Source organism: Labeo rohita, chromosome 23 (assembly GCF_022985175.1).
Source record: "Labeo rohita strain BAU-BD-2019 chromosome 23, IGBB_LRoh.1.0, whole genome shotgun sequence".
In the NCBI taxonomy this organism is placed as follows: Eukaryota; Metazoa; Chordata; class Actinopteri; order Cypriniformes; family Cyprinidae; genus Labeo; species Labeo rohita.
Genome location: NC_066891.1, coordinates 18,754,170 through 18,777,180, shown reverse-complemented (window position 1 = coordinate 18,777,180; position 23,011 = coordinate 18,754,170). Strand labels below are relative to the sequence as shown.

At 36.5% G+C, this 23,011-nt stretch overlaps 1 protein-coding gene across 1 annotated transcript; it reads right to left on the bottom strand.

Moving 5' to 3' along the window:
* Positions 1 to 1,882: 1,882 nt before the first annotated feature.
* Positions 1,883 to 22,028, bottom strand: si:dkey-32e6.6 (extracellular matrix protein 2). The gene is made up of 9 exons (XM_051096381.1): positions 21,722 to 22,028; positions 20,150 to 20,214; positions 19,333 to 19,765; positions 19,087 to 19,202; positions 17,224 to 17,356; positions 16,020 to 16,177; positions 15,787 to 15,926; positions 5,169 to 5,495; positions 1,883 to 2,432 (listed from the first exon to the last, which is right to left on the bottom strand). The coding sequence occupies exons 1-9, from the start codon at positions 21,870 to 21,872 to the stop codon at positions 2,255 to 2,257; spliced, it is 1,701 nt and encodes a 566-aa protein (XP_050952338.1). The 5' UTR covers positions 21,873 to 22,028; the 3' UTR covers positions 1,883 to 2,254.
* Between the last annotated feature and the right edge of the window lie 983 nt (positions 22,029 to 23,011).

Genomic DNA, 23,011 nt, shown 5'->3' with positions numbered 1-23,011 from the left:
TCTACAAAAATAAGAGGGATCATACAAAATGCATGTTATTTTTATTTAGTACTGACCTGAATACATTCTTAAAAATAAAGGTGCTTCGCACTGCCATAGAAGAACGTTTCTTGTCTAAATGGTTCCATAAAGAACCTGTAACATCTAAAGAACCTTTGTGTTTCACAAAAGGTTCTTTGTAGCAAAAGAAGGTTCTTTATCTTTGAAAAGATAAGAAAGATATGGTTCTTTGTGGAACCAAAAATGGTTCTTCTGTGGCATCGCTGTGTAGAACCTTTTAAAGCACCTTTATTTTTAAGAGTGTAAGATCTTTCACACAAAAATATGTTTACATATAGTCCACAAGAGAAAATAATAGTTGAAATGATAAAAATTACCATTTGAAAGTTTACATACACTTGATTCTTAATACTGTCTTGTTACCTGAATGATCCACAGCGTTTTTGTTTAGTGATAGTTGTCCATGAGTCCCTTGCTTGTTTTCAGAAAAAAAATCTTTTAGGTCCCACAAATTATTTGGTTTTGAAACATTTTTGTGTACTTGAACCCTTTCCAACAATGACTATATGATTGTGAGATCCATCTTTTCACACAGAGGACAAGTGAGGGACTCATATGCAACTATTACAGAACGTTCAAACACTAACTGATGCTCCAGAGGGAAATATGATGCATTAAGAGCCGGGAGTGAAAACTTTTGGAATCTGAAGTCAGGGTAAATTTAGCTTATTTTGTCTTCTGGGAAACAAGTATTTTCTGTAGCTTCTGAAGGGCAGTACTAAATGAAAAAAATACTCTTGCATTGTGTTTCCCTCAGGAGCATCAGTGAGCATTTGAACCTTATGTAATAGTTGCGTTATGAGTCTCAGTGTGAAAAGATCATATAGTGATTGTTGGAAAGAGTTCAAATACACAAAAATGCTGAAAAACAAAAGGATTTGTGAGATCTGAAGGATTTTTATGAAGAACAGCAGGCAGTTTAACTGTTCAGGACTAACAAGCGACTCATTAACAACTATCACTAAACAAAAAAACAGCTGTGGATCATGCAAGTAACAACACAGTACTAAGAATCAAGTGTTTTACATAACCGAGAAATTTTTAATCAAAGTATGATGCAGACATTTCATGAAGACCCTAAAGAATCATACTAACTTGTGGAAAATGGCCATCCGATGTCCCCTTTCGGAGACTGTTCAAGTAGATTATAGCTGCCCAAAGACATTACCAAGATGGCCAGCGATTGGTCTGTTTTAAAGGACTTTAAACAGGCCCAAATGCCTTCAGTGTAATGCATTTCAAACTAAATGTGTCATGCCATCAGCTTGCCTTTGAACGATCAGTCAAGGTCACTGGGGGCATCCACAGCTTGATGTAAATCATTTAGAAATGCAAGATGCTTAAAGAAACTCATCTTGAGGCGCTTTACGCTTTGATAGATTTCTTGGTTAGGAGAAATCCGAGGTACTTATGTAAATCGCACTGAAGTAACCCGTTCTTACCCAGAGGCTGTGCTGCTGAATGAGCACAGAGGGGCCCTGTTCAGAGCTGTGGGCGTCATTCACACCTGAACTCAGCAGACATCACAGCTCATAAGTTCTATCTCATTACCTTGCCATTCAAAACATCATCTCTGCTCAGAGGCCTCCAGCTGTTCACATGAGGCTTCAAAAATCCTGCAGTGTGTCCTGAAAGTCATGGATAATAAAGAGTCACATACTGTACCCCTCAGACTGCAATTTTTGTTTTAGCTGCACCTACCTGGGCTGTGAGCTTTGGTTTCATGTCTGACAGACATATTGCGTACATTTAGGATTACATTACTAAAACATCTACTTACTCTTGCATTTAATGTTAAAATAAATGAATTCAAATTAAAGCATTAGACATGACTTGGTTTTAATATGACAGCAGAATATTAAGATTTAAAATAATACAATTATAAATAAAAATTATAACATAATAAAATCGTTACAGATGCACCAAAGTCTAAATGAATATTGTGAAAGGCATTTCTGAGCCCGCTTGTTTCATTAGCTTACAAGTGGAATGTTTATTACATACAAGAAGAAAAAAATAATGTATTTTATGCTACAAGTTGCTGAACATGACCCAGATGTGCATTTCAAGAAGAAGCATGCACACGATTAATAGATCTAATGGACATGGTGTTTACAGTATTCAGTCCGAGATTGACTGACAGGAGACACAGAGGGGAGGCAGTGAAGTGACAGGGTGATGTTTCTGTAGCTGTTTAGTAGCCCTGTGTTTGGGTCTGCGGCTCCAGTATGATCCCGCTGGAATCCCGAATACAGGAGAAAGCAGCACGAGGGATTTTATTCACGTTGATGTAGTTGTACTCTAAATGGACAGTTGTCAGGGGAGAATCCTCAGTCCTTTTGACCTTACAGACTGATTTCACTGGGACAGAGCTGAAAACACAAAGCCATACATGTTATTCACTATCACACCATTTATTGTAGGGATATAACATTTTCATAATCATTCCTTTTGTAATGTTTTTATAAAAGATTATTTTTTTAAACTTTAAAAAAAATCTAAAAACAAAATGTGTACCACAACAAAGAAATTTTTGAAAAAAGTTGCACTAATATTATTCTCATAGCTTCATAAAATCACTATTTTATCGACGTCCTTACTACCTTTCTGGGCCCTGAACGTGTCAGCTGTGTTGCTGTCAATGCAGGGTTAGAAAGCTCTCAGATTTCATTGAAAATAAATAATAAATAAATAAATTTATTCTCCGAAGATGACTGACGGTCTTGCGGGTTTGGAACAACGGGAGGGTGAGTAATTAACGACAGAATTTTCATTTTTTGGTAAACTATCCCTTTAACTTTTCCCCTTCAAGTATCATTGTTTTATAAATGTTAATATATTTAAAAACAGGACAGAAATGCTTAATCAGAAAACGTCTGCAGTGTAGTTAATGATTCTAAAGACTGTTTTTAGACCTTACTAATTCAAGAGCAGTTTAGAGAGTAGAGATATGCATCTTTGTAATTACTGGCAGACCTTAAAGCAAGCCCACAAATATTTTAATTAGTGCAGTTCATGTAGTTCACTCTTGAGCTTGGTGCTCTCACTGCATCAGCTGCCATATTGGTTGCACTATAGTCTGCGGGTACAGACAAGCTTAAGCCTTTACGCCTTTGAAATGCAAACTAACACAAAAGAAAAAGAATGAAATTTGTGAGTAATAAATGAGAGAGAATGTTTAAAAGAAGATCAAAGAAAATTAGCTGAGCAGAGTCTGAGCAGGAGGAACAAAAAAAAATCTAAAGGGAATGGGGATTTCAAGAAATAACAGGATAAAGTAGGAGCTGAGATATGATTGCTGACGTAAATCTGAGAGAGTTTCGAACGTGGAGGTTGCATTCATGGGCATGTAGAATCTAAACACTATGACTTACTAGATGGCATTTTAAGGCAGTCAAACATATGCAAAGATTATTCTAAAGAATAATGTTGTACAACATTCACAGTATGACCTATTATGTCCCTTTTTCAATATTGTAATATAAGTCTCAGGTGTCCCCAGAATGTGTCTGTAAAGCTTCAGCTCAAAATACCTCACAGATCATTTATTAAATCATTTTGAATATGTCTATTTTGAGTGGAAGCAATAACACGCTGTTTTCGTGCATGTCTCTTTAAATGCAAATGAGCTGCTGCTCCCCGCCCCCTTTCCAGAACAGAACTGTGCCTTTATAGCTCATACTCAGATACTCTGCCAAAAAACATCTGTTTGGTTTTAATGTCTATCGCACTGAAATTATGCGTTTTAAACCAAATTAGTTTAAACTTCTGATATACGGTTTTCTGAGCGCACGTATCCGAAGCATGCGCACAGAAAGCGGCTGTCAAATGACATGTACTGCACTAATGGCGTGTTCACACCAAGTGCGAAAGAATATGCGCATCGCGTCGCTCGCTCTAGATTACTCGTGGGATGTTTTTCGCGCCACTTGCACAATCAACCATGGTGGCGATAACTATGCTGCTTTGTACCTGTTGTGGAAGTCCCAAACACGCTGGAAAGCCAAACGCCGACATGTCCTCACAGCACCATCCAGAGGCGGATGAGTATTAATTCTGCATTAATATGTGTGTTACATTTTACTATTGTATATATGCTGACATTATTATTTTTTTTGTTGACAGCAGCTCTCTGTAGCCATGCTAATAAAATACAACTACCACTACAATTGATTTAATTGTTTTCTATGTTCCAGATACCTATATCATAAATTTCAGGCTACAATAATGCTCTCTTCCATTTTCTGTTACAACCGGACGTGTCAATAAGCTCTTCACTGATTGAGAACGCCTCATTAGCCAATTTTTCACTCATGTTTGAGGCGAATATCGCGTGTTCGAGACAAATGCGTTACGCATTTTGCATCATTCGCATCGTCTGATGCTAATTCGACTCTTTGCCTCAAATTTGCGTCTTTGCATTGATTTTGTATGTATGTATCTTGGTGAACACACCATAAATTCTCTTTCATGTCTTGTTGCGCTTAAATGGTCAAATACACTCAAGTTTATGTTAAAAATACACACAAGTTATAAAAACAGTTATGTCTGTGAAGGTAAACAGCTGGGAAAGAAATCGCTTGTTTATATTACATCTGTGCAACAGCAGCTTAATATACAAATAAATAAATCTATAAATCCACTGCTCTCTTGTCTCCTCTAAGTCTGAGACTCTAAATAGTGTTCTGTGCTCATCTGTGCAGGCAACGACAGAGCACTTAGCATGCTTTGCTTGAACTTTCGCCATGGTGTTATAACTGGTACACCGTTGTCGCTTGTGAAAACAGAACAGCGGCACCGTGGGTGGAAACGTGCAGATTAAGGGGCGATATTATTATAAATAAGATCCCCTTTCTATGTCAGTGGCTCATTTTTTCACAAGCTTGCAGAGAAAGGCTTATCAAAAAAATTTACTGGGTTGCTCTTTTTCATGTTATCTGGTTTGGTAGATACACCAGGGAACCGATTATAGCACTTAAATATGAAAAAAGTCAGATTTTTATGATATGTCACCTTTAAAACATACCACTCTTACTTGATCTGGCAAAACTGTTTATTATTTTGATATCTCACCATGGTGTTAAGGAACAGAACTTAAGTGTACATACCTTATACGATTGTGGTCTAGACGCAGTAGCTTGAGGTTCTTGAAATGGCGCATATTGTGTGGCACCCTCTCAAACCTGTTGTTGTCCAAGTGTAACTCAACCAGAGTTTGATAAACACCACGAAATGACTTCCCCAGCACACCGTACTCTTCTAACAGGTTGTGGGAGAGGTGTAGGATCTGTAAGCCTGGGCGGAGGTGACTCAATGAGTATGGAGGAATGGAGTGAATGTGATTGTGCTGCAGGGAGAGTTGGCGCAAACCCTTGGGTAGATCTGAGGGCACCACTGCCATCTGGTTATGGGACAGGTCAAGAGTTTCCAGCTTCCTGAGAAAACAGACAGACGGAGGTTGTGTTGTTACATCATGGAGTGTATCAGGAGTGGGTAATATGACCAAACTCTTATATCACAATATGAGTAATAAGTCATTTAACATTACAACATAATTATTTTTGCTGGAAATGAGGTTATTGCAATACCAAAAAGTTAGATTTCTGTGAAAAGATTTCAATTTTTGATACCAAAGCCTGTGCTACTGTAAGTAATGTAAGTCTTTTGTGAATTAATATACTTTTGACAACTTCATAATTCAGAATGTTATGAAGTGAGAATATCAGTAGACAAATCCGAACAAATCTTTTTGGCGAATGGATTTAAAAAGTGAACGTTACCAGACACACTTATTCTAACCAGTCTGTACCAGCATGGACCATGGGAATTTCACGCTTGCCTAAGCGTGTCTTTAAAACTTGTATTTGTGTAAACCATGGTAGAGCATTTTTGATGGTTAGTATACATTGGTTGCATCATATGTAGTGGGTTTCTCTCATGTGCTGTGGGAGCTTGTGAAGTTTTCTGCAGTGTTTGCACGAAGAACGGGCCCCATGGCAGGTCATTAACCCAGCACAAGACAGCTAGAGCCAAAAAAGCCTGTGCGTCAACTTCGGTTAAGTGTATTTGTGTGTGTGTATATGTTCTGTGAAAGCACAAGGGGGGTTTGGGGGTGGAAGATTTTGAGCGAGTGAGAGAATGTCCTAAAAGTCATGCTAGTGTAAGAGAGACTTTTGTGTTTTCCAAGAGGGTTCTGGAGGAGGCAGCTGGTGTAAGTTTACAATGCTCGTCTCAGCAGGAGTCAGGAGCACATTTCCTCTGTCTCCGTAACACTGACGGCTGCCCAGTCCACCAGTGAGCTGAGGAGGAATAAGGGTCTCGTATGGCAACGACTGTTATTATTACATCAAAAGCTACAGTGACCTTCATGTGGATTTCATTCACCCAACATGCTCTGATACTGACCTTGAGATGAGAGATGAGACTTCAGATGTTGCAGACTGAATATCAATCTGGTGAATGTAGCTGGCAGAGTTTCAGAAAAGAGCTTGAACCATTATGTTTAGTTCTAGTTTAAAATAAAATAAAGCAATTATTGGTATCACCTCAATGTATATTTTAGAAAGCGTCTGAATACTAAGAAAAACTGCTTTGAACAGTGTCAGATTCATTATTTATTTATCACAAATTGTCAAACTGTTTTTTGAGACAAGTGCATTTTAAAATGCAACCCTCCAAACTTATTTACTAATTTATGAAGTTGCATAATTCATTTAGGCAAAAGTGTTAGTCTAAAACGCTGTGTCAGATATTTGGAAAATGTACAAATTTGATCCGTCTTCCCTAGGGCCACAAAGTGGGTCAAGACTGCCACTGGTGACCCTTAAAAAACAAATAAGTAGGTGCATGACGTTCCTTCTTTTTGGAAATGTTGGAAGTGTTAATGCTAATAAATAGAGGGAATTTTTCCCTCTCTTTAAGAGATTTTCATCAACAGTTGGGTTGTTAAATAAATCCATAAATGTTTTAATATGCACGTGTGCAACGGACCACTGTCACAAGAGAGCCAACGCAATAATTTACAGCCAAAAAGACCCACGTACCCACACTTTTATACACAGAAAAAAAATGTGCGATATGATTGGATATGACTGGTTATGTTCGTCTATGATTGTTTCATGTGATAAATCCCGCCTCGTGTTCATGCCTGTTCCGCATTCGCAAATCAGTCTGAATGAACAATATAATGTTAATTAGGGCTACCCCCTGATAGTCACTAAACATTAGTCAATGAGAAGAGGCTTGGTTGACCAAAATTTTATTAATCGCTTAGTCGCAGATAAAAAAAATTCCACAGGAAGTGGCGAATTTATGCAGTCCGTGACGGACAGATGATTAACAGCTATATCGGGCAGGACATCCAAACGCTCACCTACCATTCATCGACCTAAAATTTGGCAAATGTAGTAGCAACTTATGTGGCCGCTCAATTTATTGTTAACCTAGAAAAATGTGCACTATTCAAGTGTCTGTGCAGCTGAACAGCGGCGCACTCATGGCATGACAGATGGAGGCGCCAGTGTGCTCACTTGCTCTTAAAATACTCTGTCATTTTTGGTCATACAGATAAGAATAATACATCTTTCGACTCTGTAAAGACTCTACGTTTATTTATGTGCACTCACAATAACAACGAAACACTGCGCTTTAGTAAAATAATGAAAGCAAACAGGATGCGGTTTCTAGATCTCAGCCTCTGTGAATTTGAGCATGAAATTTCCAAACTCTGTGTATACTTGCCATACTGACTTGAAAAATATATCTAGCCTATAGAAATGTCTACTTTCAAATAAACCAAATTCAAATGGAAAACAAATATTCTCAGATGTAATCCATATGAAACATGCATACAGGCGCATCCACTACTGTGGAGATGACGAGTCTGCGTCACCGACTTCATCTCTTAAGCCAAAAGCACTAGTTTATCAACTATTATTAAAACATTAATGCAGGCTTGAGCGCTTATTAGGCTATGTAGGCAATTAAAGGCTCATTATTCTGATTAATATGGTTTATTAATAAACGTGTGACTACTAGTCGACTAATGCTTAAAATGACTACTAGTCGACCAGAAAAATCTGTAGTCGATGGCAGCCCTAGAGTTAATGAGAAGTCTAATTTAGAAAAGGAAGTAAACAACTTTAAAAGTAAACACACTTAGATATAACCACTTTGTTACATCAAAATAAGACTTCAAATGCAATGAAAACATGATCTGTGGGAATTTTTAGTGAGTAATCAGCTTGGTGAAATTTAAAGTAAATCTCTGTGTCTGTGACCAGTATTTACAGAGCTCTGAAGACTGATGACCTGAAAAATTCAAAAATAGTTCAAATTTAACTATTAAAAAGAACAGCTGAACATAAGTTCACAAATATAATATACTGTTTAAATTGTTACTTCCTTGAGTTATTATTTTGGAATAGGGATGTAAAAGTACAAAAATTTCTTATCAAGATTATAGTGACTAAAATGATTACAGTTATCAGTATTATCAAGGTGTTGTTAAAATGTACTGGAAATATTCAAAAAGTACTGACACATAAATCGATCCACCAAGTTGTATGTTTAAAATCAACAAAAAACTAATAAAATGACATTGCCAATGATGCCTGGATTTTAAATGAAAACATGACTGACAACTGTTTATCTAATAACATTTTTGAAATGTTCAAATATAGCTTTGCAAAGGTTTCATAAAATGGTAAACCTCACATTTCAGTCTTTACATATAGAAAAGGGTTAAGTCAAAATGATAACTGATTAATAAACTATTATATATAATTTATCTGCTCCATAAATAATTCTACATACCTTATCTGAATTGTTTAAATGTGTAGAATCCACACAAGCTTGTTTTTCATCAACCGGTCAAAACTTACAGCAGGGTATGCAAATTCAATTTTGTTTTGTTTTTTGGCCAGACAAAAACTGAGGTGTCAAAAGGGTCCTGAGGGAAGTATACAAATGAATTTATGAACTAATTAAATGAATGTACCTCTGAAGTTTCTGACTTTCTTCAGAAAGGATTTAATGGAATTTTGTTTTCATCTTCGCTCCATGTAATACCTAAAAAAGTAGTGTTCCAAATCGCAGTGCTGCTTTGTCCACGGAGCTTACAGGAAACAGCTGTAATTCCGCTTGTCCATAAGCACCACCTAGTGTCAGAGAGTGGATTTACAGAGACTTACATTTCCATTCAGCGTGTGTGCAGTTTTTCGCCATGCGTGCTGTGCGCACATGAGACCATTATTTAAACTCTGCTTTATGTTGGATAGTATTTATTTACCCTGAGTTGTTCAAATCGCGGTAAATGAATACGGTTTTAATGATAATTAAAATATGAAATGGTAATACTAACCGTGGGGAATTTTATCATTTTATCGTTAAACCAGTTATCGTTCCATCCATGTTTTAGAATAAATGTTAAATGCTTAAAACCACTAACTTGATGAGATTCATACTTGGCCATAAAATAGGGATTTGGTAAAAACAAATAAATAAAAAATGACATAATTCTAGAACACAATAAAGCAGTTTCATCATTATTGGCTTCTGATGTCTGAGTCAGATTTACATACTGACATTGTTCCCACACAGATTCCCCCCACCGACAAGTCAATAACGGTGGGCATCCTCAGGGAGCTCTCCCATAATGAAAAGCAGAGAGCAGAGAGCTGCCACCACATGTCCACAGGCACACCGATGCCAGCGTTGCACAACCGCCCTTACGTAACCTGGCATGCAGGACAGGAAGACCACTGTCACGACAAGGCGCATTTCGTTGGATCTCATGTTATATCATGTATGCGGGAGACCCAGGCACAGCTAAACTCAGCCCCTTCATTCAGGGCAATATGATTTGAACTAGCAAGAGCAAGCAATGGCGTAACCATCTCCAGCTGTGGCGCCACAATTCATGCTCTTTTCCTCACAATATTCAGAGGACAGGTTTTAAGTATTTTTTTCACACTTTAAAAGAGTGATCAGCATTTACGTGTATGTGTGTGCGTCTCTTCATATCTGCACAAATGCTGGTTCTTGGATGTCTCCTAAAGCAGAGACTCTTTATATAACTCATTATGAAATGAGAATTTTAAACTCATGGTGAAACCACACTAACTTGAGTTTTTGTCTCCCAGTGTAAGAAAACAAGCAGCGCGTGTCCTCTGTTTCACCCCCCTGCCTTATTCCCGTAAGCTCAGTCCAGCTAGCGCATCAACACTGTCCTCACATCCATCAAAATCCTCAGTCTCAGGTCATTGGCCTGCAGAGGAGCCCTCTCCCAGCACACCCTGTTCTTCACCCCAAGAACCAAAACAACCCTCCAGATGACAGGGGGCCTGTGGCGTCAATGCTCACACACTGTACAAAAATTTGCGCACCTATATAAACACACCGGCTTATGAACACACAGAGCACCACGGTCCTTCAACCCAAAGTTGCACAGATTGCCATGACATTTGATTGCATATTGCAGACGTTAGGTCACTTTTTAAGAAACTTCTAAGTCTGATTAGCAGTTCTTAGGGGTTAAAGAGAAAAAAAATCTTCCTCAGCCAAACCCCATTCCACAGCCATACCTGTCACACACCCAGTTTAAGAACAGTTTTTCTTCTTGTAATTAGGAGCACTTGTCCTCCTAATTTCAAAAATTTAGTAGCACCTTCTGATCAATAATTTAAAAATTCTGATCAAAAATTAGTCTTAGTAATATGAAGGCAATATTTGAATCCTTAAAGTGACTTACAGGGGCATTTTTCTAATTTTATTAAAAGTAGCCTCTCATAATCCATTTCAAATTTAAAAAATTTATGTTTTTAAGCTTTTTAAAATATCTAATTAAAACAATATAATAAGAAGTAGAATAAGACAAATACATTACCAATCATATGAAATTAGTATTGCTAAAAATTGATTTGTACAGAGGTGGCACAGAAGAACACAAAAGTGGCTTGTAGGTACATTTTATGACGTTTAATGAGGCTCAGAGGTGGCACGAGTGCAATTAAATTTATAAATTCATGTTGAGATTAATGTTTTAAATACAACATTTTGAATATAGAAGTATTAAATATTTTAAATAACTAAAATTATACGTTAAAAATTTAACTAAATCTGCCAGCAGGTGATGGCAAGTCACTGATTTTATCACTGAATCATTCATTCAATTGATTTGTTTGAACGGCTGATTAATTCAACAATGAAGCAAGTGACTATCTTTATGAATGGGTAATCTTGAATCACTGACTCACTAGATTCATTCAAAAACGCATTTTTATCTTTGCTTTTAGAGATACGCAGTGGCTCACGTTACTTTATTTGGAAGTATTTTCGTCTATGAAATAGAGTAAAATCAGGTAGCAGTGTTATAGTCAGACACTGTAAGTCACTTAATATTAACGTCTTGTTTATAAGCGTGGAACCTCAGAGAATGAGTAGAATTGTTACTAACATCAGCACCCAAATTCAAGTTCTGCTAAGTGTTCTCTACTAATTACTAAACTGTGAATGATGCGAGCGGTGTCACTATGTTGTCACTGAGAAGCTGCAGCAGTGCCGGAGATGATTTTTGGTGTGCTGGCAGAACAATGACAATGCGCTACATGTTTCTTTTCCCCTCATTTTTTCCAACTGATGGAAATCCGTAGTAGCGATGGAAAACTTTAAGCCCTGAGTTCTTCTGCCCCTCTAAGAGAAATAAACCATGAAGGTTGTTCATTGAAACAGAAAACTGTAATTAGATTTTATAGCCCTGGCACTACTTTAAAAAAGAAGGACAGAGCGCAAGGAGGTGAAGACATTAATATACACATAAAATGTATAAGCAGTCAGTTCAAACAAAAATTAAAATTCTGGTCTTTCAAAACACAAATTAAAAGTGCACTAAGCAATTTCTGACAAAAGCTTTTGACCACAGTGCCAAACCGAGTCCCAAAACACAGTTGTAGCCAATCAGCAGTAAGTGGTGTGTCTTGTAATGATAGAGAGAAGAGAGCGTTCAATTTGCAGTTCAACAGATAATGTGTTCATATCTGATCTTGTAAGATGTGCTCCCATTATACAGAGTGAGTGCGAAATTTAAAGTGAATAGCCACTCATTCAAACAAGACTTACAATAGTGTCTATAATGAAAATTATAATCAATATTATAATGATTGCGTGAGCAGGCAATAATGGCCCAAAATTCAGCGGGAGCGGGATCAAGAAAACAGTCATTTTTTTTAGGTCCAAAATGAGGACAAAATATGGGCGAGGTCCTGTTGGGGTATGGACGCGTTTGTTTTGGTGCTTTCAAATATCAACATTGTTTTGCAAAAATTGCTTAGTGCACCTTTAAGATATCTTTAAGATAATTCGAGAGACCTCACTCCATTGAAAGTCCACGCGAGCAAAACTTTCAAGGTGCAACAAGGTCATAAAGGCACCGAACAGAAGCTAAAGCATATGTCTATATGCAGAAACAAATACGGAGAGAAAAGGAAAAGAGTTTATTAATAGGAAGTGACTTTGTTTATATGCTGAGGGTCAGTAATAGTCAGCTGTTAGCATTTCCAATCATTTCAACAGCAGTTCTGGCACACGACCCCACAGAAGTACGCAATTTGCCATCTCTGGACCACAGATGTTTTTTTGAGCCAACTGTCTCAGCTGGAAATCACACGGATCACACATAAGATCCAGGTAAATATTGTCTTTATGTATGTATGTATGTATATGGGCTGCTAGATGAGAGAAAGTCTGAGAAATGGAGTGCTGACGAGGTGTTATGGGAGCTGGGAATTACAGTGGGTCCATGGTGCCGATTTGGACATTATTTGGGCTGACAGGCACTCATAAAGGCTGAAGAAATTAAAGCAGACAGTAAAAGTCTTGCCTTAACTCGGGGAGGTTCACAGATTTGAGCTGAGATAATAGCATGGTGCTGCAGTGTTTGGGTAGATCACAGGATCACACACGTGAAAGCGTGCACACACACGCAACTATAGTAACAATTAACAGCAGCAATTTGGTGACAATGTGACATTATTTTTAAAATAAAGAGCCTGTAAAGTTGAGCTGATGGCTGATCAAAGCTCACTTACGCTCACTGCGGCTAATTACAGGTTAGCTTAAAAAGGCAGCTGGAAAGTAAACAGTGCAACAGCCATGGAAACCGTTCCAGTGATAATGTCCGCTTTTTTGGTAATGCAGATGAGAGAAAGAAAGAGAATTAGGAATTCCTGCAAACCAGCTTTGAATGGCACCGTTTCAAAAAGATTTGCAACTGCAAGAAAAGAAAATGAGTAAAAGATGTTAGAGATGAATAATGTATTAGTATGATTTGCTGATGGTATGAGAGTCAGTGTGAGAGAGGGAATGGTGGGGGGGGGGAAGACAAAAAGCTTATGAAGCAGAGAAAGCTATAATGGAACGTCTCATTTTAATTCACTTTGGTCTGTTTCTCACATAAAGCTATTGTATGACATCAGAATACTTAAGTGTAAGTCACGCAGGTTGCTTTTATGTTAATGCTGTGGTGCTTTTGTCCTTTTAGAAAGCTCTATTTCACATTCATTGTAATAGAACGCTAAATCACGACCAGTGGTCGTTGAGGTTTCTTAAAATATGTATCTTCTTCAGGTCTGAAACAAGAGGAGGTTGAGTAAATGACTGGATTTAAATTTTTGGTCTCCTTTATTGAATAAACTACTGATTACTGTTTGTTTCTGCATCTTTTCTGGGGTTTTTTAGCTTTGAGTAGAACTATGGATGTTGCTAACCACATATCTGTAGTTTGTAGCTCTACAAAATGAAATCAACAAAATGTCTCTCTGCAGGAATGCTTGAGCATCACAGTCACCCCTTTATGAATCATACCCCACACATGCACCATCGCACAGCCAAGCCATAACCAGTGCTGTAAACCGCTCCATTTGGCTAATCAGCGGCCAGCCAAACATCTGCATTCGCCGCAACACAAGTGCAAACTGTTATCCATGAGCGAGCTTATGCCTAATTACAAAATAGACCCTAGTAATTCTCTATATACGACCCTGGACAAATTCTTTATTACTCAAGAAATTAAGTCTGGATTTCCAAACAGCTGAGATATGGTATGTGTGTTCTCTGGCTTGTTTTTCTAACTTCGCTCCATCACTCAATGTGTGTGACAGGGTAAAGGGCAGAGTGAGTGATGAGTGGGCTCTCTGTCGCTTCTGCCTCCCGTATAACACGGTCCTGAGGATGAGTGATGTGAGACCTTGGAGAAGCACATCTACTCCGGTAGAATCGAAACTATGAGGCAGATGCAGGCTGACAGCAAGTCCAGAATAAATGATCACCCTCCTTCAACTCATTCTGATGATGACGAACACACAGGTTCCTGGAATTGTGTTGTGCCACAGCACATTTAGCAACAAGGTGGTTAAGGCCGCTCTCAACGTGTCAACATGTCTTTTGTGCACCATCTAGTGGCTAACGGGGAAATGTACCAAGGGACTTTATGTGTGTGTTTGTGTGTATTATTTATTTATACACTTATCATTTATATATTTATATACATTTAAAATGTATTACAATTTATTGAATGAAATATTTTATATAGAAATCTCAATATACAGATGTCTGTTTTTTAGTGTTTATGTTAAATCTTGCACTACATATTTTTATATTTAAACAAAAAAAAAACAGATTTAAAAAAATAGAAATAATGATTTGATTAATTTGATAATCTATATACACTACCATTCAGAAGTTTGGGATCAGTACGATTTTTTATGTTTTTTAAAAAAGGCTTTTCTGCTCATCGTGGCTGCATTTATTTGATTAAAAATACAGAAAAAACTGTAATATCGTGAAATATTATTGCAATTTGAAATATAATCTATTCCTGTGATGCAAAGCTGAATTTTCAGCATCATTACTCCAGTCTTCAGTGTCACATGATCTTTCAGAAATCATTCTAATATGCCGATTTATTACTTTTTTTATCAATGTTGGAAACTGTTGTGCTGATTAATATTTTTTTTGGAACCTATGATACTTTTTCAAGACTCTTTGATTAATAAAACATTAAAAAGAACAGCATTTATTTCAAATTATTACAAATTATTTTTCAAATTCAAATATCTTTTTTTTAACAACATACACTACCGTTCAAAGTTTGGGGTCAGTGAATTTTTTCTTTCTTTTCTTTCTTTCTTTAAAAGAAATGAATACATTTATTCATCAAGGATGTGTTAAATTGATAAAAAGTGATAGCAGGGACTTGTTAGAAAAGATTTCTATTTTAAATAAAATCTGTTCTTTTTAACCGTTTATTCATCAAAGAATCCTGAAAAATGTATCAGAGGTTCCAAAAAAAATATTAAGCACAACACAGTTTCCAACACTGATAATAAACTAGCACATTAGAATGATTTCTATAGGATTGTTTGACTCTGAAAACTGGAGTAATGTTAAATAAATATATTAAAATAGAAAATTGACATTTTAAATTGTAATATTTCATAGTATTACATTTATTTCTGTATTTGTGATCAAATAATCGAACTTTGATGAGCATAAAAGACATATTTAGAAAAAAAAAATCTTGCATATATTAAATATTATATTTTAAGTTCATAACAAAATAAAAAGCAGAATACCATTCCAGAAGCAATAAGCTTAGCTATAAAGTGTACTAATATAGTAATATAATACATTTTATAGATGTAATGTACAAAAAGTGCATGTGAGACTCACGGCAGTTTGATCCAGGCCTCAGGGTAGAAGCTGTTCTCTTTTAGGTGATTGCGACTGAGATCTAACACCCTCAGATGAGCACATTTATCCAAAAGCCTTCCCTGGACTTCCACTATTTGATTTTCCTGCAAACTCAGCTCCTGCAAATACACCAAGACATATCAAAATATAAATACCATAAACCTATACAGGGAAGCAAGTGACTGGAGCATTGGCCGGGTTACAGAACTGACCTCTATAGATGGGGGCAAGCCGGCTGGGATAACACTGAATCTGTTTTTATCCAGTCGTAAAACCTTGAGTGCCTTCAGAGGTTTGAAAGCCCAGGGTGCAATGCTGCTCTCATAGAGCATGTTTCCTGTCAGCTCCAAGACTTTTAGGTTAGTCATGCCTGCAGAAAACAAAAAGTGTTATTAGTTACTTCAGTTTAAGTAATTTCAGTTTATTTCTGTATATTCTAGACTTATCCTGACACCTAGTGGTGTGGAAGTAACAAAACACAACAAATGTTTTCAGTTGTTAAAAATATTGTTCAAATGATCAGTCAGTCTTGATTTATTTGTGACCCTGGACCACAAAGCCAGTCGAAAGTAGCCCAGGTATATTAGTAGCAGTAGACACCAATACATTGTATGGGTTAAAATTATCGATTTTTCTTTTATGCCAAAAATAATTAGGATATTAAGTAAAGATAATGTGACATGAAGATATTTTGTACATTTCATACCGTAAATGTATTAAAACTTAATTTCTGATTAGTAATATGCAGTGCTAAGAACTTCATTTGGACAACTTTAAAGGTGATTTTCTCAATATTTTGATTTTTTTTTGCATTCTTCCAGATTTTCAAACTGTTGTATCTCGACCAAATATTGTTCTATCCTAACAAACAAAACATCAAAGGTAAGCTTATTTATTCAGCTTTCATATGGTGTATAAATCTCAATTTAACCCTTATGACTGGTTTTGTGGTCAAGGGTCACATTTAAGGCTGAAATATACTACATAACTTTTAAAATCTGAACAGATTTGAACAGAAATATGAACAGACCAACTCTGCAAATAGTGAGATGAAAAAAAAATCTAGGCATCATATACTATAGACCTTAGGCAACTAGTGTCAACTTGTCCATACTGTAAATCAGGGTAAAAAATCTGCAGTATATTCCAGCCTTTAGGTGTATCTTGTGACCAAAAATGTTAGCGAGTTAAAGCCAGTAATATTCGGATGGTCATGTGATCTCAATATTTGTAATAAAAGAGCTTTTATTCAGCTACTGAAATTAAACTATATTATGTCTCCTGTGAGTATAATTTCAAACATCTTTTTCAAAAGTACTGTCTGAAAATATTTTTAATGAGGAATGGTATGTGAATTACAATCCAAAGCCTTAAATAAACTCATGTTTGTGCAGCTGGCATGAAAACAATACAAACCTTTGAAGCTGTGTGAAGCCAGTTGGTTTATTTTATTGTTGTTTATCTTTAGATCCTCCAAAGAGGACGGCAAGTCGGGGACTGCTGTAAGATCATTTCCATCAAGTTTCAGAATCTTCAGCTTTGTCAGATTCTGTTAAAAGAGCAGAAAAAAAAGGCTTGTCTACTTGGGACTTTGTCTGTTTTGGGCTTAGTGAATGTTAACACAGAAATGTTTCCACTGTGCCTACCACCAAATAAAAAGCCTCAACTGCACATGTTTGTCCAGTTATTTTCATTTTAGGACATTTACATACACTTTGCAGAATCTGCAAAATGTGAATTATTTTACCAAAATAAGAGGGATCATACAAATTGCATGTTATTTTTTATTTAGTACTGACTTGAATAAGATATTTAACATAAAATAAGTTTACATATAGTCCACAAGAGAAAATAATAGCTGAATTTATAAAAATGATTCTGTTTAAATGTTTACACACCTTGATTCTTAATACAGTGTTGTTACCTGAATGATCCACAGATGTTTTTTTGTTTGTTTAGTGATAGTTGTTCTTGAGTCCCTTGTTTGTCCTGAACAGTTAAACTACCTGCTGTTCTTCAGAAAAACTATGTGGTTTTTCAGCATTTTTGTGTATTTGAACCCTTTCCAACAATGACTGTATGATTTTGAGATCCATCCTGTCACACTGAGGACAACTGAGGGACTCATATGCAACTATTACAGAAGGCTCAAACACTCACTGATGCTTCAGAAGGAAACACGATGCATTAAGAGCCAGGGCTGTACATTTTTCTTATTTTACCTAAATAACATATTTGCTTAATTTAGTACTGCCCTTCAGAAGCTACAGTTACATGTTTCCCAGAAGACAAAATAAGTTAAATTTACCCTGATCTTCAAATTCAAAAGTTTTCTCTGTTGACTCTTAATACATCGCATTTCCTTCTGGAGCATCAGTAAGCATTTAAACCTTCTGTAATAGTCGCATATGATTCCCTTAATTGTCCTCAGTGTGAAAAGATGGATCTCAAAATCATACAGTCATTGTTGGAAAGAGCTCAAATACATAAAAATGCTGAAAAAAAAAAACAAAGAATTTATGGAACCTAAAGGATTTTTCTGAAGAACAGCAGGCAGTTTAACTGTTCAGGACAAACAAGGGACTCATGAACAACTATCATTAAACAAAAAAGAAAAAAACACAGTATTGAATCGAGTGTATGCAAACTTTTGAATGGGGTCATTTTTATAAATTCAACTATTATTTTCTCACGTGGACTATATGTAATTGTCTTTCATGTGAAATATTTTATTCAGTCAGTACTAAATAAAAAATAACATGAATTTTGTATGATCCCTCTTATTTTGGTAACATTTTGCAGATTCTGCAAGGTGTATGTAAACTTTTGACCTCAAATGTACATGTACCCTGCTGCATCAGACTATCAGACCTGCCTGACTTGAGCTACTTCTCATTTGTGGAACCACATAAATGAGAATTGCACTCATGTCCCTCATCAAAGAGCATTTACGCTTTGTGCTAATTTCACTGACATTTCACAGACTGTCCAAAGAAGACAGTGGCCTTTTCCACTGGCCAGACTGTGGTTCCTATTTTCATGCTGCTGAGTTTGCTTTGGGAGTGGTGTGTTTGGTCTCTTCTCAAGGTCTCCAACTGAGAAATCCGGACTTGGCTAGACTTATAGTTAGCAGTTATAATTTGAAACTTTTAATTTGCATCTTCTTAAAGGTCCTGACTAGGATGGAATTATTTTTAGATTTGATGTACAGTACATGCTCTTTAGAGATTATAGGGGCATATAACTGGTGTAATTGAAGGGATAAAAAAATGCCAGTACCATGAAGAGACTTAGGCCGAAAGAGGAATCGTCCAGCTTGTTCAAACTTAGGTCAAGCTCTTCAAGATCTGGCAGTCCAGAAAAACCACTAGGAGGAATGCTTGTCAAGTTATTCCCTGTAAGACAGCACATTGGTTAAAATGTCGAACAGCTGTGCTTATTACAAGATACAGCCAACTTAAATTATAGAGTGCCTCAGTGATGCATATACTTATGTTGGATCTTTCAGCTTTTCCAGACCCTTACCAGGCAGTTCAAGTATGGTGACTTCCAGGTTTGTGATGACTGGCAGCTCGGACAAGCCAATATGCTTGCAGGATACTCGACTTTCTCCCACTTGGCAGCCTTCTGGTAAGTCTTGGGTCGAGGTGCTGTTAGATGCATCATTTTCCTCTTCTTCATTTCCCTCTTCCTCCTTCCCCTCTTCTTCTTCTTCTTCTTCTTCTTCCTCCTCCTCCTCTTCTTCTTCTTCTTCCTCATCATCATCATCTTCTTCATCTTCATCCTCCTCCTCCTCCACCTTTTTCTTTACCTTCTGCTCTTCCCCTTGGTCCAAGAGGCGTTTTTTCTCCTCTTTGAGTTCCCTCAAGATTGTGCTTAATTTCCCTGCTGTTCCGCCCCATCTCTCTAACACAGCATTAAGCTCCACCCACACAGCCTCGGCTCGCCCCATAACTGACTGATGGGACACACAGAGAGAACACAGCAGGAATCAAGACCATTAGCGACACAGGAATGACCAGAAACACGTTCAACAAACTAAACAAACTAAATATAGTGGACAAATAGTACAGACAGGAATAAAGGAGGTGGAAAATGAGAGGTTGAGCATTACGGCGGGAAGAAAAAATAGACTTATAATTAGCATTTATGGTATGGTTGTGCTATCTTGGACTGCCAGAATACACATACTTATTCCACTGTAACAACAGTGGAAGCTTGTACAGCAAACAAGCGTTACTATATAACATGTATGGTCATGAATTCAATATTTACTGTTTTCCATTTATTTCACCAAACTATTTGATGTAAGAAACCTGATTGGTTGGAATTACAAACTCACCTGTGTATCTGTGGCAGTGTCGCTTACTTGCCCTGTACTTTGTGCTTCATTGGTTCTCTTTTCACCTGCAAATGCAGACATGATTCAACACAATATGAACAAAATTTGTGAATTCAGAACCACGTGTGAACTGCACTGTTGACAGAAGAAGCTATACACACACTACTGTTCAAATGTTTAGTTTTTAAATAAGTTAATGTTTTTATTAAGCATTAAATGCATTAAACGAATCAGCGACACAATTAAACTTTTACAAGTTACAAAAAAAAATATGTATTTCAAATAAAAGATTTTCCAAAAAATATTAAACAGCACAACTGTTTTTAACATTGTAAATTAAACTATTATAATATTTAGAATTTATCACCAATCAGCATATTAAAATTATTTCTGAAAGATCATGTGACACTAAAGACTAGAGTAATGGCTGCTCTAAATTCAGCTTTGCCAACACAGGAATACATTACACTATAAAATATATTTAAATAGAAAACAGTTATACGACACTATAATAATATTTCACAATATTACTTTTTTGCTGTATTTTTAAGCAAATAAATAAAAAACTTTTTTCAAAAATATTTTTATCGACCCCAAACTTTTGAACGCCAATGTATTGTATTGTATTGTATTGTATTGTGTAATCTAATGTATAGTGGATCATTTTCATAGTTAATGTGAATAACTACCTGCTGTTGCTCTTGAGAACTACAATAACTTTAAAAATTATCTCTGACACCATGTTATTAAAAAATGTGAAATAAATAAATAAATACAAAGCCATCTGTTTTCATATTTGTGACCCTAGAACACAAGACCAGTCATAAGTAGCACGGGTATATTCGTAGCAATAGCCAACAATACACTGTATGGGTCAAAATTATCGTTTTTTCTTTTATGCCAAAAATCATTAGGATATTAAGTACAGATCATGTTCCATTATTTTGCTAATTTCATACCATAAATATATCAAAACTTAATTGCATTTCTAAGGACTTCAAGAGCTTTACTTCACAACTTTAAAGGCGATATTCTCAATATTTTGATTTTTTTTGCATCCTCAGATTCCATACATCAATGGAAAGCTTATTTATTTAGCTTTCACATGATGTATAAATCTCAATTTCAAAAAATTGCCGCTTATGACTGGTTTTGTAGTCCAGGGTCACATTTTGTTAACCATAATCCAATACAATCCATCCTTTTTTTAAATGATTTGTCATTAAGTGTTCAAATAATTTAAAAGGTCACTATAGATGCAAACACACACACAAACACACACATTTCCAAATATTTAAAGGATTTTTTCTATTTTTCTATTTTGTGACACACTCTATTTAAACACTGTAAAGGTAGTTGCTTTAACCTCTATTTCTTTCTTTCCAAATTTCCTTTGATTCTCTGTAAATTTAGTTTAGAACTTTAATAAACAATCTGAACAAGAGCAAAGTATAACAGACACCTATAAAGACCTATATAAAAACCTATATGGTTTTGTCTGACCATTATTAGATTGCATTCTCTGTCACTGCTTTCTAAAATCACAATTACTATCATTACTGATCTACTCACTTGATGCTGATGAAGAATCCACCAGTTGATGCTGTGAGGGTGAAACATCAGTCTCAGGTGAAAATGTGAAAAGTGAATTCAGGTCATTCAGGATGTTTCCTTTCACAGACAAAGCTCCTAAGCACACGCAAAACACCAAAAGAGCCTGCATGATTCTGATCCGATCTGTTCGGACGCTCACCGTGTACCTGCAGGCTCACCTCTAGCTGCCCTCTTAAATTCCCTCTTAGTTAGCAGGGAGAAGGAGGAGGAGGAGGAGAAAACAGGGAGGAGATCACAGTACATGGTTAGACGTGTGCGAGGACCTTCACTGCCAGGAGTTCACAAAAATATCAACTCCTCCTTATAAAGTCAACGGCTGTGCCAACAAACACTAGAGTTTGGGAGAGAGAGAGACAGAGGAATGATGGTCAATGTCAGTCACGTCATGCCACAATGACACAGTGTTCACACCTTGTAGCACTTGAGATGGACAAATGAGAGCGTTATCCAAACAAGAGGGCAGCGAGCGAGCAGCCTGACTGACCCGTACAGAGATCTCTCTCCGGCTCCACGTCTCGTCCTCAACATGTTCCTGCCTGGCATGCTGCCATTAGCACGTATGTAAGAAAAAGAAAAAGACCTTGCCAAAAGAGAAAGACATGGTTCTCTAACTCATAAAACAAACAGATGGAGGCAGACAGGCATACAGACAAATGCAATGTGTTTTTTTTTTAAAGCATACAGTTACACACTCCTCTTGTTTATGGAGATTATAGGTTGATTTATATATAGTATCACATTTAAAATTCCAAAATGTCATTGCATTCGATAATTTCAAAGTTTGTGATTTTGTTTTCTAGACCAATGACATTCATACATTTTAAGCTTTAAGTTTACCAGTGTTCAAATACTGTTATGTATAAAACTTCTGTAAACACTATCTTTTTAATTTCACTCATTAGTGTGAAATAAGAGATTTGAGAAATCTGTGGGGGAGGAAAGAGGGATGTTTAAAAAAAGCCAGAGTTATGGTTGGACGAGAGTCTCACAGACACATACAAATGGAAAAGCTCTCAGGGTCACATTGTATAGGCAGAGTTTGTTTGCATTTACATTCACACCATAAAGTATCACAGCAGAACGAGATATCGCCTTGCAACTCTGTTTAAATTTGCTCAGACAACATGGGATACAAAATGGGCAATAACTGTGTATGTTGACACAGGAGGCAGATTTTTGTACGTGCACACCTTGAGTCATCTTCATACCTCTTTTTCAGATTTCTTAAAAGTTTTGATCTGATTTGCA